At 49.3% G+C, this 14,904-nt stretch overlaps 2 protein-coding genes across 2 annotated transcripts; one reads left to right on the top strand and one right to left on the bottom strand.

Moving 5' to 3' along the window:
• Positions 1 to 491: 491 nt before the first annotated feature.
• LOC34617843 lies at positions 492 to 4,923 on the bottom strand. The gene is made up of 8 exons (XM_026334342.1): positions 4,693 to 4,923; positions 4,320 to 4,450; positions 3,734 to 4,157; positions 2,041 to 2,844; positions 1,508 to 1,649; positions 1,220 to 1,334; positions 996 to 1,129; positions 492 to 814 (listed from the first exon to the last, which is right to left on the bottom strand). The coding sequence occupies exons 1-8, from the start codon at positions 4,921 to 4,923 to the stop codon at positions 492 to 494; spliced, it is 2,304 nt and encodes a 767-aa protein (XP_026190127.1).
• Positions 4,924 to 11,266: 6,343 nt separating this feature from the next.
• Positions 11,267 to 14,775, top strand: LOC34617844 (elongation factor Tu). Its single transcript, XM_026334341.1, has 6 exons — positions 11,267 to 12,193; positions 12,777 to 12,989; positions 13,305 to 13,389; positions 13,532 to 13,689; positions 14,208 to 14,357; positions 14,641 to 14,775. Exons 1-6 carry the CDS (start codon positions 11,267 to 11,269, stop codon positions 14,773 to 14,775), a joined length of 1,668 nt encoding a protein of 555 aa, XP_026190126.1.
• The last annotated feature ends 129 nt before the right edge of the window (positions 14,776 to 14,904 follow it).

The raw sequence follows: 14,904 nt of genomic DNA, 5'->3' as shown, positions 1-14,904 counted from the left end.
GTTCTGGTATGCGAGCGGTGTTTTCACGCATCGTCGATGCACCCATGTGCCCTCCGCTGCCCCCTAGAGCATGCGGAACGGCACACCAGCGAGGTTCTGAACAGCTCGTGTGACGAAGAGGGACTTTTGCTGGCAGTGAGCCAGCGGCGAAAGAGGAGAAGGTCGCTTTATCCGGAGGTCCTGCGCTGGCTGGATCAAAAAGGCGCACGGCATCAAAACTTGGTTTGCCGCCATCAGTCGGCTTTTGCACTGCTCTTCATGTGGTTGCTATGTTCAAAACATATAACAACGAGGTGATTGCCTGGAATGCCCGCTTTTCCTGCTCAATTCCGACCCTGGAGGTTCACGTGAAAGCCATGAATCCGCAGATGTATCAACCCCAAGCACCACCAGAGGGTAAACCATGCTAATCGTGAGAGAAACACTCAAAGCTTAAACGAAAAGTTACACACACAGATTCATGCGAAAAACAAGGTTCCTCCCACAAAAATTCATCGAAGCCTTATTAGTGTGACTTGAAAACGGCAAACAGCAACATCGACAACGCTATCGTCATGCGTACCGAATGAGTTTCTGGAGGCACTGGTACAATCGAAAGGCGATACACCACTATTCGCCGACGCATTCGACAAAAACTGACCTGCTGCTTTTCGGCCGGTGCTTTCACATGCTCCGCTGGGGCTTTCTCTTCTCCTTGTGTGTTCTTCTGAATATTGTGAAGATCCGAAAGAAGGGGCAGGCTCGAACAGAGTGCGAGGCAAATATTTCACATACACCTGAGAGGAGGCTGCCAGCGTCGCTTCTTCCACATCCTCTGCAAGCAGTGCAAATATTGAAAAACCCTCGTTCAAACCGTCGTTTCGGATTCTTGCGCCGCTAACAGTGCAACTGCAGTAAAGCGGCTTTGTGTACGAGCAGAATGACAAAGCAATAAGATACTGCGGTGTCTAAAATGTTGAAGGCTTTGAGAGCAGCACTATATGTACTGATTTTACTCTCTGGCGCTTGTTTTCCCTTTGCTTTTGTCACGTCAGCAATCGCGCTCAGGCAACCAGAAATATCTTGTTGAGTCTTCAGGCGCATATGAAAGGCTTCCAAAATGCAGCCTAAAAAGAGAACTTCAACCTCGCTTGAAGAGGCAGTAGAAGATGCACATGCACCTTCCGAACCAACAGCAGAAGAGGATGCAGCCTCGCGTACGCCAGCTGGAGTAGAAGACGGTGTAGAGGCAGCAGTGCATCCGGAAGGCGAGAACGATACAGGAGTGCGGGTCTGTCTGTCGATACGAATAAACACCGGCCACATCCTTTGAAACTCAACTGTCGCCAAGTGATCTGAAAATCCACATGGAAAAGTAGGAGCAGTAGCTCTGGTATCCCATCATGACTGCGCTGGTTTTTCCTGTCGACCTTATTCGTTAACCTTAGAAAAGGCTCAAGCACGTTCAGCCGCATGGTGCCTGCCGCTTGCTGCAGTGCGTGTAATCTGTGTCTGAGCTTGTTGATACCTCTACTCGTTTCCATAGTTTCGTCTTCTGTAAGTGTTAGAGGTGGCGGGGACGAACCGGAAGCTGAAGGATAAATAGAGCCACAAACAGTGCATTTCAGTGGGGTGTCAACACGCGAAAACAGACAAGCAGGAAGCACTACCTATAATGGGACAGAGGAATACCATATTTCGAAGGAAGGTCGGCCAGTACATGTTTAGCGCGGGAAAAAATCGATATGTGTTCATTTTAAAGTGAAAGAGAAGCAAATGGGCCATTGCGTGTCCGTCCACCAATCATCAGGCACAAATCAAACGAGCCAAGTCACGAAATGAAACATCGTTATGTGTAGGTTTCGCATGCTTGGTTTTATATTGATCAAATATCAAAACAGAGGAGATAGAGAACAGGCAACCTCTCTCCGTGCTGCTCACGTTTCTACGTACTAAAATCCACCAGCATCGATGCCATCGAGATTCAAAGTGTTTCACGATTAAATACTGCATTACTGCATTTCGCGTGGTTCCTTTACGGTGATACTTGAATTATTTCACCGTATCCTCTTTCCCACCTGCTGTGGCCTCAGTGGCAGTCATTTCTTCGACTGTGGCTCTACTTTGGTCTGGCTTGCTTTCTTGGACTCGCAGCGAAATGTCAATTTGTGTACATGTGCTGCTCTTTCCCAATCTTTGTGGAGATACACTTCGAACAATTCGAATGCAGCTAGCATTCGGATCGGTTTCCCACGGCTTTTTTCTGGTGGTATCATGCCCTGCTGTGCCCTTGCTACAAATTTCCGCCACAGTCCCATGAATCTCCCCTTTCCGGCTGCTGTCACTGTCTCTGCCGCCTTCTCCCTTTCCTTCTTTTACTAGAATTCGACCTTGAAGGTCCACGGCTGCGAATGTTTCGTCTTCTAGGAGGCTAAGAAGAGAGGAGGGACGGACGTTGCTGTCAGCGTTGTTTGGAAGCCACTCCAGATCCACCCATTTGTCAAAACACAAATTCACGTTGTGCTTTGCAAACACTGCCTTCCAGTTGAACGCGCGCCCCCAACTCAAGCCTCCCCCCCCTTGCTTTACTGTATGTGATGCCGCTTCTTTTTCCTGCTTGCTTCTTTTTGCTGCTTTGTGTTTCTCTGGTGCCCCCGTCCTGCGAGCCTCCTCAGCAGGCAAACCGCTGCAAATGGCCAGCATGCTTTCGTCTTTACTGTTATTCATTGCCGTTGCGCGAGCTGACTCAGCGACATTGTTCTCTTCCAAGCCTAAAGCGCGCGGCCTGATGCAACCGAGACCATGATATCCCCAGCATAAACTCCTCTTTCGCCAATTTCGCACTCGCTTCTCCGCCCAATACAACTATAAATCATGAGAAAACAGAGAGACACGCAAAGCACAAGCTTCAGGGAATGCTTCATTCCAGCAACACGCATGCGCCACCATATGGGGAAGCAAAGAAAAGGGAAGCAAGCCGCTCAAAGATATCAGAGGGTACACATGCACAAACATGCAAGCAGACACCCCAGAGAAAGAGAGGCACGAGCCATGCTCGTATACACGAAAAATCCTTTTTTCTCTCAATCCCGCTGCACGCCCACGCGGTCCGAAGTATTTTCAGGATGTCTATGGGCTGCTTTTCAAAAAGATAAGTATTTCTTGCCTTTCTCGCTCGATGAAAGATACTTCGGAGGAGCTCTTCTTCATTGCCACAGAAGAGGCCGTCGCAGCATTCTGGGCACAAATTCATGAAATCGCTTCCTGCGCAGTTGGAAGACTCTGCCTTTACTCCTGGAGCCAAATTAACTCCCCAGTGGAGCTGTGATGAATTCTGCACCACCATGTCGCCCATGCACTGCGCGCCGCCATAGACCTGTTGGGACCCAGGGAAATAACAGAAGCAGCGCACAAAACATCACGAGAAGACAGGGTGAACGCACAAAAGGGAGAGAGGACTAATCGGATGCAATAGAGATGCGTTTATGAAGGAGGGGACAATTTAAGGAGTCTTGAAGCAGCTGCATTTCTACACTGAAAAAGACGACAAACACTCAAAAAGTCTACTACACTTTGCAAAACCATCCGAAAATGCAAGACAGAAAAAGGACGTATTTCTATTTCGCCAGTTGTATCTATCCATTAGAATGATAGAGAAGTAGGTGGGAAGGGTATGGCCATCTCTAAATCCACAGCTAAATAGACATTGAGGAGGAAAGGGAGCCTTCTATCAGCCAAAGAGCTGGGTTCTTACCTTCAAATCTCCAAATAGATGCAACAAAGTAGGGGGGTGAGGCCAGAATGATTTATGATTCACTATGCACACTTTACCTCTGGTGTGTCCGGCTAATGTCCTAATGACATCAATTGGAATATGGGAGTTTATCTCTTCTCTCTGGTCAACAATGGCAGCCCTCAGGAGGTCAGTTAGACGAGAGAGAAGCTTCTTGGTGGAAGCTCGGGGTACTGTGAACCATAACTTGCAACATACATTCCCAGAAAATAGACTGTCCCAGTAAGTTTCCTGTTGTGTATGTTCGCGTCCTGCTTGCCCTCCGGGTACATCTGCTGCTGCGCTTGCCTTTTTGCCATCCAGTGGCTCACTGCCTCGTGCAGCTCCATCAGTGGCAGAAGCTGCCGCTCTAGCGTCAAAGGAGGAATTCGCTTCCATCATTTGGCTCGCTCACGAATCAACAAGGAGCGTGGAGTAAAAATTGGGAGGAATTGCATTCTTCGTTCTTCCTACGCAGCGCCAACTCAGTACGCGCCGATTCATCCAGCATTCGCCCTGGGTTACAATAAGGAAGTATGAAAGAGCAGGATGGGAAATAAAGAGTGACTTGCCGTCGAGAAGGTCGACGCAAATTGTTCTTGCGCCACTGACCGTCTCCGGTGATGTGCCGCGGATCAATGTTAAGGCACCGGCAGATCCGGAAGCTACAATTCTATGTGGTAGTATACGGTGATACGGCTTTAATACGACGGCATATAGGGAAAAATAAGGAGGGGCCAAGCGGAAAAGAAGTTCGTAGGAAAGCCCAAAAGAGCGATCATCAAATCATCGGCAAGTAACGCAAAGGGTCACTCTGGTTTCCATGACTTGGTCTCAGTAAAATGCTCATGCAAAGTAAAACGACAGAAGGAAACGAATTGCGGTCCCAGGAATTTTGAGAGTGGTTTACCCTGGTGAAATCAAAAAACAATGAAATGTGCTAGGATGTGGTCCGCGGATTTTTCACGGTGGGAGACCAGAGTGCCCAAACAATCTGCGTAATATTTTCTGTACCGTGAAGTTTTAGTGCGCATCTCAATATGGTAGTAATATGCAAATTCACTGACAGAATTACCGGCAATAGCAAGCCTTTTATGTTCTGCTGCCATGGGCAAGTGCCTAGGAGCAAGAGTTTGCCGTTCACTATTAACCGTGTCACTCATGCTCTGCATAGTGCTCACAGTCGCCTCTGCTGCTGTTTAGGCGCAATACTCTCTGTACATCGTTAAAGGTAGCTGCAAAAAGGAGAAAGGCCTAGGGTAACAGCCGGGTTCAAGGTTGGTGCTATGTGCAATTTGGCGTCAGCGAATGCTCGGAGTGCTTACTTAGGGTGTATCAACCCCCAGTCAGCGTAACAGTGCCTCAATCCTATACCCTTGTGCAGTCACTTTGCAGGGTGAGAGGGGCAGGCAGAGGGAAGCGAGGGTCTTTTCGAATAGACACTGTATACGCTCCCGCTCTGTCACAGTGGGAAGACTCGAGGCTAATAAGCCGTCTCTGCTTAGACATTGCCGGTAGGCAAATGTGGTAGACCTAGGAGATTTAGAAAGGGCCTCTTCTTAGGAGCTATCGGGTATATGGCAGGGTCCCAAAAGATATTAACAGAGGACGGTAGGTGCTAGACACCAGGCTTACTAGCTCCTCCAAGCAAACCTCCCGCCACACAGAGCAGTGTAGCAGCTACTATATCCTCACAATGGTTCGAGCGTTCCACCTAATGTCACCGGAGAGGGACAACGGATGCCTGTAGCAGGCTGTGCTACACTTTTAACACATGCTACTACGCACGCTAAATTTAACAATAAAATCTATTGTAAAAGACTAACTGTTTGGCTTGTGTTTTAGATTCTTCATCTACTGCAGAGCACTGTTGACTTGAAACAAGAAGACGCTATGTTGTGTGCATCAAAAGCTACATGCAGTTAATTGTGAATGAGACTCAATACCCTGCTATTAATTAATAGTAAAGTGTCTTTCAGCAGAAACCATTGATGGAGCGTTGAGTTCACAGCATCAAAGGTTTCAGTGAACTTTTCCGCTCATCAGCTGGCTGTGAAAGCAGAAAAATGTGAGGCTTCCCAATAACAGTTGTCTAGTTTCGATCAAATAATGTGATAATTCAAGCTAATTTTCCCTGAGAAAAGTGTAGGGAACACCCTCTAGCGATGGAAACTGACGATGGCGCAGCGGCTCTTGGGGCGGCTATGGCCGGTTGCAAGCTGACGTGAGCCAGCGGATCTACAGCTGGTATAAAGGCACTAATTTTCAGGCACTTAAATGCTAAAGTATTCGTTGAACGGGTTATACAGACCGTGAACGCACGACAGCCTTAGGAAAGGTGAATAACCCCAAGAATTCATCGTCCTATTGGAAACGTACCTGGCTTTATACTCTCCAGATAAAGAGGTATCACTTGCTCCTTCAGGCATGATTATTAAGACGGGAGACACTTCAATGGTTCTCTATTCACGTACGCAAAGCTGCCCCCCGGGAGAGATTACTTTAACAGGCTCTATTTTACTGACTTATGCAAAGATCAGCTCAACATGAAGCTTTGGTAAAACTTAGAATGCTTGAGCAGACGAATGTCAAAAGTTGGCAGACCCAGGGATACGAAACTTTGGCTTGCAAACAGCCAACGCGCGGACAAACAGCTGCCTCATTAGCGGTTTGTTTCAGGTTTCTGAAATGTCACGTCCGATGATAACAGGATGAGCTACTACTAAGCGATTGAAAACCTAACCGGTGGGAATTCTGCATCTGATGGATGGCTTAGGGCTTGAGGAGCGAATGAGCACACCTCTTGATTCAAAAACCTTAAAAGGAAGAGCCGAGCCGGGAATCACAGTTCGGTGTTTTTGGCTGTATCCAATAATTCCAGGAAGTTTTACAATCGGGAGCAACAACAGCACGAAAAATGTCAAAAACTCGAGCAACGGTACAGCCTATCTCAATCAGGCTGCTTGGCGGCGGGGGACGGCGTACGGAGAATAGCTGTCCTGTGTAACCCGCGGTTATAGGATCGGTACCTTAGCAAGGTAAGTGTGAGTCTTCTGATAAGCGGCACAGTAAGAGAAGACGCTTCGAAGTGCGCGTTCTCTATTAGTGGCTCTGCAACAAACTCTTTCAGCTAAGGAACAATCCAAATAAGCAAATATCAAGGTGTCTTCCGCCAATATACTATATAAATAATGACGCGCTGTCAGTAGGCCAAAATACCTACTGGGCGTCAAGCGCACCGTGGTGAACTATCCCCTAGATCAGCCCCAACCTATGTTCTGCCGTAACGAAATTTCTCGGAGCATCAAGAGAAGATCGAGCGGTAAGCAGATCATCCATTGTAAACAGGCAAAGCAAGGAACTTTACCAACGTCGTTGGGCACAACCTGGTTTATTGTCGAGAAAGGACTGGAGGTGGCACATGTGCTCTCACTTCAGCCCACGAACATAATCATTGCGAAATAGAAGGTTAAGGTGCCTTATGTTGATTTATTTGACAACCTGCACATATAAGCACTCTAGTAGGCATTTTACTTTACTGATAGCCACGTACAAAGCCGTCTCCACCAGGATGAAGGGAATAAATAAGCGTTCCACAGACGCACCCGCAAACGAGTATGTCTGTACTTTGTTTCAAACTAGTACTGTCTCAACTAAGCTACACGGAAAAGTTAATTTGGACTTTTACGGGCCTACGAATAAAGGTTGTATTGCTGCTGATGTCTTCGTTTTTACCCGAAGCGTTCACAAGCACATCCAGCACCTGCGGCACAGCTTCAGCGGTTTGCGGGATCAAGGAGTGATATATTGAAGCACGCATCTGTTTGGTTTTCACAAATAAGCGCTTTCGAGATTTGGTCTTTTGGCTGGGGGAATTGATTGGCAACAGCCTAAATTGGAAGAAGCCATGGCTGACCCTCATCAGACCACAAGGGCATTGTGAAGTTTTATGGGCTTGCGTCTTTATGCCGAAGTTTCTTTTGCATATTTGCTCGAATCTCTGCTACTTTGACTGATTTTTATCGGAACGTGCAGTTTATGCGCTGTGCAGAGAACGCTCATGCCGCAGGAAGGACGCTATTCAGCCGTCCTGCAGCTTCTCCAATACTTGCGCTGCCACATTATCGGCGGGAATACCGTCCCCTGCACATCCAGACTTTGTTGTGCAGTGCTGCGTTGCTCACGATCATGCTCTTCCTGGCCAAGGTTATAGTCGCACAACAGTGAAAAATATTGTACCGCTAATCTGGGACGCGTCTCGCGCCCGCGCATTCTGCATTGTCATGCCCACATTTTCAGCAACTGACGCCGTGTAGTTCTGCAAAGTCCGGCCATTTGCAAAGCAATCGAATTGTCAAAGGTAATGAGCGTCCTGACTATGTAGTTCTTTTGTCTGACTGCGGGGTGTCAAGGGTCAGAACAGCTCATTCGTTGTTGTCGACAGACTCAGCGGATGTGCCTATTTCATCCCTTGCTCCAACTGTCACGAATCAGGAGGTGTCTCAACTATTATTTTCCTAAGCTTGAAAGCTCCACGGATTTTCGTAGGGTATCTTCCCCGATAGGGATTCGAAGTTCGTTGGATCCTTTTGGCGGTCCTGTATGACTTGTCTACACACAGCCCATAGTCGGAGATCTCTGCGAAACACCGAGGCAGCTGGGCAGAAAAAAAGCAACTTTATTCTCCTGGGCTAGTTTTAGTACTAGTACCCACAAATATCTGATTGTTTGGCTTCATTTACTTCCGTAGGTCAAATGAACTTATTGTACTCTAGTAAATTCGGCTACGCGTTGCTCTCCTGCATCTCTTGTTGCACAAAAGGGCCATTCGCGTAGAAGAGCATGTATCTGGTGATCTGGCATTAGCAGTTACGCCCATCAGGAAAGAAATTTGGAGAGCAGCTGACTGAGGCGAGCGAGTGTATGCGTAGAGCTCAAGAGAGACCAGCACGGATTTACGAAAAACGGGGGTCGGCTATGTGAATCTAGCCCAAACATTCGTTCCTGTGAATCGGAAGGCTTTACAAATTGCACCAGAATGTGGCCATGTGAAGGCGTTTGCTGCTAGGTGGCTAGGAGCATTTCTGTTTGTCTCACAAGTCAATGCTATTCCATTCCGTGTCGAATTCCCCGATGGCTGGACGTGCCACAGACCTATAAATCACGACCGTCTAGAGAAATTTCAAAGCTGACCAAGCTATGCAAGAACTTTGCCGCGCAGGCATGTGACCCACGTGGAGGGGAAGGATGCATAGGATGCGGTCAGGATACTGCATTGTAAAACCCAGCGCGCCGAGGACACAATGGACAGGAGTTTGTAGAAACATGGGTAGAGAGCGCTAGTGTCAGTTGACTGAGGAGAAGTGGCAGACTTGGTTGCCTTCGGGAGAATATGCGGCTCGGTTTGTCTGGCACTACTAGTCGCCACGGACGGGTATTCCTCACGTTTCTCGGTAATTATCCTTCCCCAGCTTATGTCTTGCCTGAAATGGCTACCTTCATTTATGGGCACCGCCTAAAACGTTGTGGGGTATAATTTTTCAAGTGTTCTTTACACTCAGATTTATGTTGTGCAGGTACTCTCGGTATCTTTTACCTACATTGTTCTTCATAGCTGTTCTGGGGTATTAAAATCAGCTTCTGCATGCACCCACTGTACTTTTATACCGACGTGCTCTTTGGAGGGGAGGTGCTGTTGAACTAGTGTCTCTTCTTTCGTAGCAGGAGGTCTACACATTTCCGCATATCGACCACAGGGATCCATCGCGTCATTATGATCGTGTTGGCTTGGTCTTTCGCTCCTCTGTAGTTGGTGTATGTCTCCTTGTTTTTTGCCTGTCTCTCTTCACTGGTCACTGCACGAATTTAGTTTCTTGATGCGCCTGATTTCCGCATTTCTGTGTTCTGTGAAGCGGTGCTAGTGCAGGGCCGTTTTGGCTATCCTGTATGCCGTTCCCCTTTAGGGAGAGGTGGGGAGCACAAGGGCGCAGGTCTTAAAATGGCAAGAGGAATATGTACCAGGCCAAGCTACACTTGTTTACTTTCGATTGCTCTATTTATACCTTCCTGCGAACCAGTAAATATTGACGTGGTTTGTCTGTTTGTATATTCTATTTATTGCAGAATACTCCTGCCTTGCCACAACGAATTTCACCCTAGCGTGCTTGGCCTCCAGACGCTACATATACGTAGCTGCGAACGCTTGGAGCGTTTAAAGGGTGTAGCTACGCGCATCCTGGCTGTGTCTCTCCCTTCTCGTCCAGAACTCACAGGGGCGAGGGCAGACGAAGAAGGGAGCTTTTTAAAGCTCAATCACTTTTATCAAGTTTGTACCGAGTCTGGAGTTAAGCATCATTCTAGGAAGACCTTTGATGAACCGTTACATCGCTGTCAATATAACGTCCGATAGAAAGTGCTTGTGTGTGGCTGACCTGCTTCACCACCCTGCAACAAGAGTCGTATGCATATTTAAAGCCGAATAAAATACTATTCATTTGTTTACGAACTATTTAGTGAAGTCAAATGGGGTAGTAGAAGGAGCCAACCTTTGCACAGCTTCAGAAGCATTTGTTTACGGACAGCCAGCACTAAAGCACTTATCCTTGATACATCCGTGGAGTCTGTATTTCCCAACCAACCTACAAGGGAAAAGAATATGATGGAGAGAAGTGCGTAATCAGGTGTTCCTTTTTCCCTCCGCACGACGATGTGCACCCACGGGGACAGCCCACAGTAAAACAACCCGCAAGGTAGACTACGAGGTGAGGCCCGTGAGATATTCTACTTGGGCGTTTAGCCGTTGCTCTTCCTAAATGAGGAGAAGCTGCGCTTGCACCAACTTGCGCACAGTAGAACGCTTTCATGCATTGGCACGGATTGTTAATTCGCACTGCAACACTGTCCTAACAAACACTACTCCACAACTAAGGGTTTGAGTATACATAAATTTGAACTAGAAATAAGTATCGCCAACACATTCCTATCTTCGTATAGCTGGTGCAGCAGAAAGCACCTTTAAATGTGGCTTTTGGCCCGCCACTAATACAATCTTGTATGGCCACACCCCGCAAAAATTAGTAGGCGATCTCCTCTGAAGCTCGTGAAAATGCTAATGCATAAAAAATACGTGGTGTTTCTTAGACTCTCTGGAGCGCTGGTGTTTACTGGGGAGCGTTCGGGCATACGTTTCTGCAAGCCATAGATAGCCACAGAACGCGCAAGAGAACAAGAATCGTGCCATTCCAAGCGACCATTTTCTGGGGAGAGCTGCTTTATTGGGAGTTGTTTTTGGTGTTGACAGTGCCCTTCTGCCCGAGTCTGAGCAACCTCTCGGAATCGACCCATGCACGCATCGAAGATGGGCTATAAGAAGCATGTGCTTCAGAGAATTCCACAGCAGCCTGGCGAATTGAAATGCGAGTTGCGGCCCTCCCCCCCCGACCCCCCTTCCACGCCTGCATGAACTGCGTGCAAGCACGGCACACCCTCTAGTAGTTCCATCTCTGTAGTGTTATTATGCATACAGATCATGGCGGCTTCGGGGCTGTTGTGGCTGCTGCATGCACGATCCGACACGATGGGCCCTCCACAGGAATCCGCCTCCTCCGGCGTTATTCTTCCTTTTTCCCTCCTTCCCCGCTTTTTATTTCGGTGAAACTGATTTTCTGCGCCTCTCCTCGTAGCGCCCTGTTGGCGGCGTGCAGGAATCTTCGCCCGCCGACCGACACCGCTCCCCTCCCCCCTTCAACCCTAGTGTACGTCCAGCCTTCCAGTGCCATCATGGCTGTTCCCGCGGTCAAATTGACCGCGCCGGCCTTCCGACTGCAGCGGGGCCCCTCAGTCGCGGCGGCTGTACGTCGGGGGGCCCTCTGGGCCCCCCCTCGCGCTTCTCCCTGCGCATCTACCAAGGCGCCGTTCTCGCAGCCAACGAGCCCCCCCCTTTTCGCCCCTCTCCTCTCCGTGCTGTCCGCCTTCTCCTCGTCGGGACGGGCTGGCAGCAGAGTTGACCTTCTGCAGCGCAGTGCCTCGCCCGCTGGGAGCCCCGCTTGCAGGGGGCCCACCCGCGGCTTCGCAGTCGGTGTTTTCGAGCGAAACAAGCCGCACATGAACATTGGAACCATTGGGCATGTAGACCACGGGAAAACCACGCTGACCGCGGCTATCACCAAAGTCCTTTCGACACGGGGAAAAACCGAGTTCAAGTCATACGCCGAAATCGATAAAAGCCCCGAAGAACAGAAGAGAGGCATCACCATCAACGCAACGCACGTCGAGTATGAGACAGCCAACCGACACTACGGCCATGTGGACTGCCCAGGGCACGCCGATTACGTGAAGAATATGATCACAGGAGCTGCACAGATGGATGGTGCAATCCTGGTCGTCTCGGCATACGATGGCCCCATGCCGCAAACACGGGAGCACATTCTCCTGTCTAAACAGGTATGTATGCGCACAGAAAGAGAGAGGAAGAGACAGAGAGAGATACAGATAGAAAAAGAGAGAGAGAGAAGCTGAGAAAGAGAGACAGAGAAAGAGAGAGACAGATATATATATATATATAGATGGATAGAAAAAAAGGCCTCACAGTGCTAGGGCACTGTGAGGCCTTTTTATGATTTACCAATGCCAGATGCCTTTGTGCAAAGAAGGCAGCGCGCCAGGCAGGCGCCCCGTTGGGTGTTTGACACGTGGTGGATGCATGCGCGTTTATATGATATCGAGAAACGCATGCATGTTACGATGGGGCTTTAACTCTGAAGAGGCCGGACGCCAGGCCCAGAAAGGGGCGCGCCATACAAATCGGCAATGCGGTGTGGGAGGGCACCAACGCGCATGGCCTTCCACGAAGAGCTTCTTTGCCTCACGACTTCCCTCTTTTGCCCGTTACAGCCAAGCCGTTGACGAGAGCGGCATGGCTGACTAGCTAGCTAGCTAGCTAACAGGCCTCGCCCGTTAAAGAGGCGAGCAGCGTGTTGCTGCCATGTGCTCGGTGCCAGTCTGCGTCGTGTTGTGTTACCACCAGGTAGGCGTCCCGCGGCTCGTTGTGTATTTGAACAAGATGGATATGGCGGAAGATATGGAGTTGGTGGACCTGGTGGAAATGGAGGTGCGAGAGCTGCTATCCTTTTACGAGTTTCCAGGAGATGACACGCCCTTCATCAGAGGGTCTGCCCTGAAGGCCCTAAATGGTGAAGGAGGAGAATACGGCGTTGACTCTGTCTTGAAGCTCATGGAGGTGTGTGTGTGCTAGCTAGCTAGCTAGCTAGCTAGCTAGTTTGTCTCTCTCTCTATAAATATCAACGTGGAGGTGCAGGGAACCATACACGCTCTCTGTAGCTGTCTCTCGCTATATTATCTATATATGTGTACATGTGTGCATACACATATATTTGTTTGTGTATATATATGTATGTATACGTATATATATTCATGGAAGCATGTGTGGATGGTGTCTTTTGGAATTGCTGGCTCTAAGTCTGGAGTGTCTGTCTCGTGGTGTGCGTGATGAATTTTCCGATCCTTGGGGCCTTTCTCCCTCTTCTGCATGCAGGCGTGTGACGCGTTCATACCGGAGCCTGAGAGAAAGGCTGACCTGCCGCTTATTCTTCCTGTCGAGCAAGTGCTTTCGATTCCTGGTGAGCTAGCGCGTGTGCTTCTTGCATCGCGTCTGCCTCTGGTGCACCGTGTGTCTTGCCCGAGACTTTGCGGCGGCTTTTGATTCTCCTGAGTTTCTTCACACGCTGTTGGCGGAGCTGTCTGCGGCGTCTTTCTCCGCAGGAAAAGGCACTGTGTTGACAGGTCGCATCGAGCAGGGAACTTTAAAGGGGGGGGAGGCTGTAGAGATTGTTGGCGTGCGGGAGAAGCCGATTAAGGCGCAGATCGCAGCGCTGGAGATGTTTAAAAAGACTCTCGATGAGGCTCGGGCCGGCGATCAGGTAGGCAGAAAAGAGAAACACCACCGGATTGTCGAAAGGCGTGTTGTGATGATCGAGGAGCATTTGGTAGGGGCGTGCACTTTGAGCTAGAGGAAGAGAGATAGAGATAGATAGAGAGAGGCTAGAGATGGAGATAGATAGAGATGGAGATAGATAGAGATGGAGATAGATAGAGATGGAGATAGATAGAGTTGGAGACAAATAGAGTTGGAGATAGATGCAGACGCATAGGAAGAGAGAAAGGGATATTTGGGGGAATGAATTTGAGAGGAGTTTGGGTAATAAGGTGCCGAAGTGTGGTAGTGTTTTGCAGAGCACCCCTTGTTATCTGTCGGTTTGGCTTAAAGGAAGGACCGCTATGTATTGCGGGCAGCAGCCGGCTAAGGACGAGAGAGCGCGTCAGTCTGCATGCCAGTGGTTTGTTCTCTCTTGGTGTACAGGTTGGGGCCCTTGTGAAGGGTGTGAAGCGGGATGATATAAAGCGGGGAATGGTTGTTGGTGCGCCTGGATACTTGAAGACGTACAAGAAATTTTCTGCGGATATCTACGTCTTGAAGGAGGATGAGGGGGGCCGGAAGAAGCCTTTCTTTTCATACTATAAACCACACGCCTTCATTCGGACAGGCGATATGGCCTGCACGATTACCCTTCCCGAAGGGAAGGATATGGTGAGGCGCGACAAATGGCAGGGAACGCCTGAGAGTCTGCATCAAGGAAAAAGGGGGGAGGGGCGCGCAGAGAGAGAGACAGACACACAGACAGACAGACGCACAGACAGACAGACAGAGAGTCTGGGAGCCTGGCTGCCTTGAAAGGCGTATGAAAAGGGGCCTGCATGCCTCTTCAGCTTGCCGTTCCGATGTGATGGAGAGTAAGCCCTGTGAAAGCCCGTTGCGTCCCTTCGGTGCATATGGCTCCCGCTACCCCGCCGTCTCTTGTGGTTCTGCGCAGGCAATGCCAGGAGACAGTGTGCAAGTGGAGGTTGAGCTCTTGCACCCCGTGGCGCTTCAGGAAGGCCTTCGCTTTGCTCTAAGGGAGGGCGGCAAGACCGTTGCTTCGGGCCTTGTTACAAGGCCCATCAGCTGAGTGCTTAGCGACGCAGGGCCCTGCGTGTCTGCCTGTGTCTGTCTTGTGCTCTTGCTCTCTCTGTCTCTCTTGCTCTCGCTCTCTCTTGCTCTCGCTTTTGAGAAACACTGTCTCAATGGGACGGCCGTT

Source organism: Cyclospora cayetanensis, unplaced genomic scaffold (assembly GCF_002999335.1).
Source record: "Cyclospora cayetanensis isolate NF1_C8 unplaced genomic scaffold, CcayRef3 CcayRef3_contig_4, whole genome shotgun sequence".
Taxonomy (NCBI): Eukaryota; Apicomplexa; class Conoidasida; order Eucoccidiorida; family Eimeriidae; genus Cyclospora; species Cyclospora cayetanensis.
This window is presented reverse-complemented; position numbering and strand designations above follow the sequence as displayed.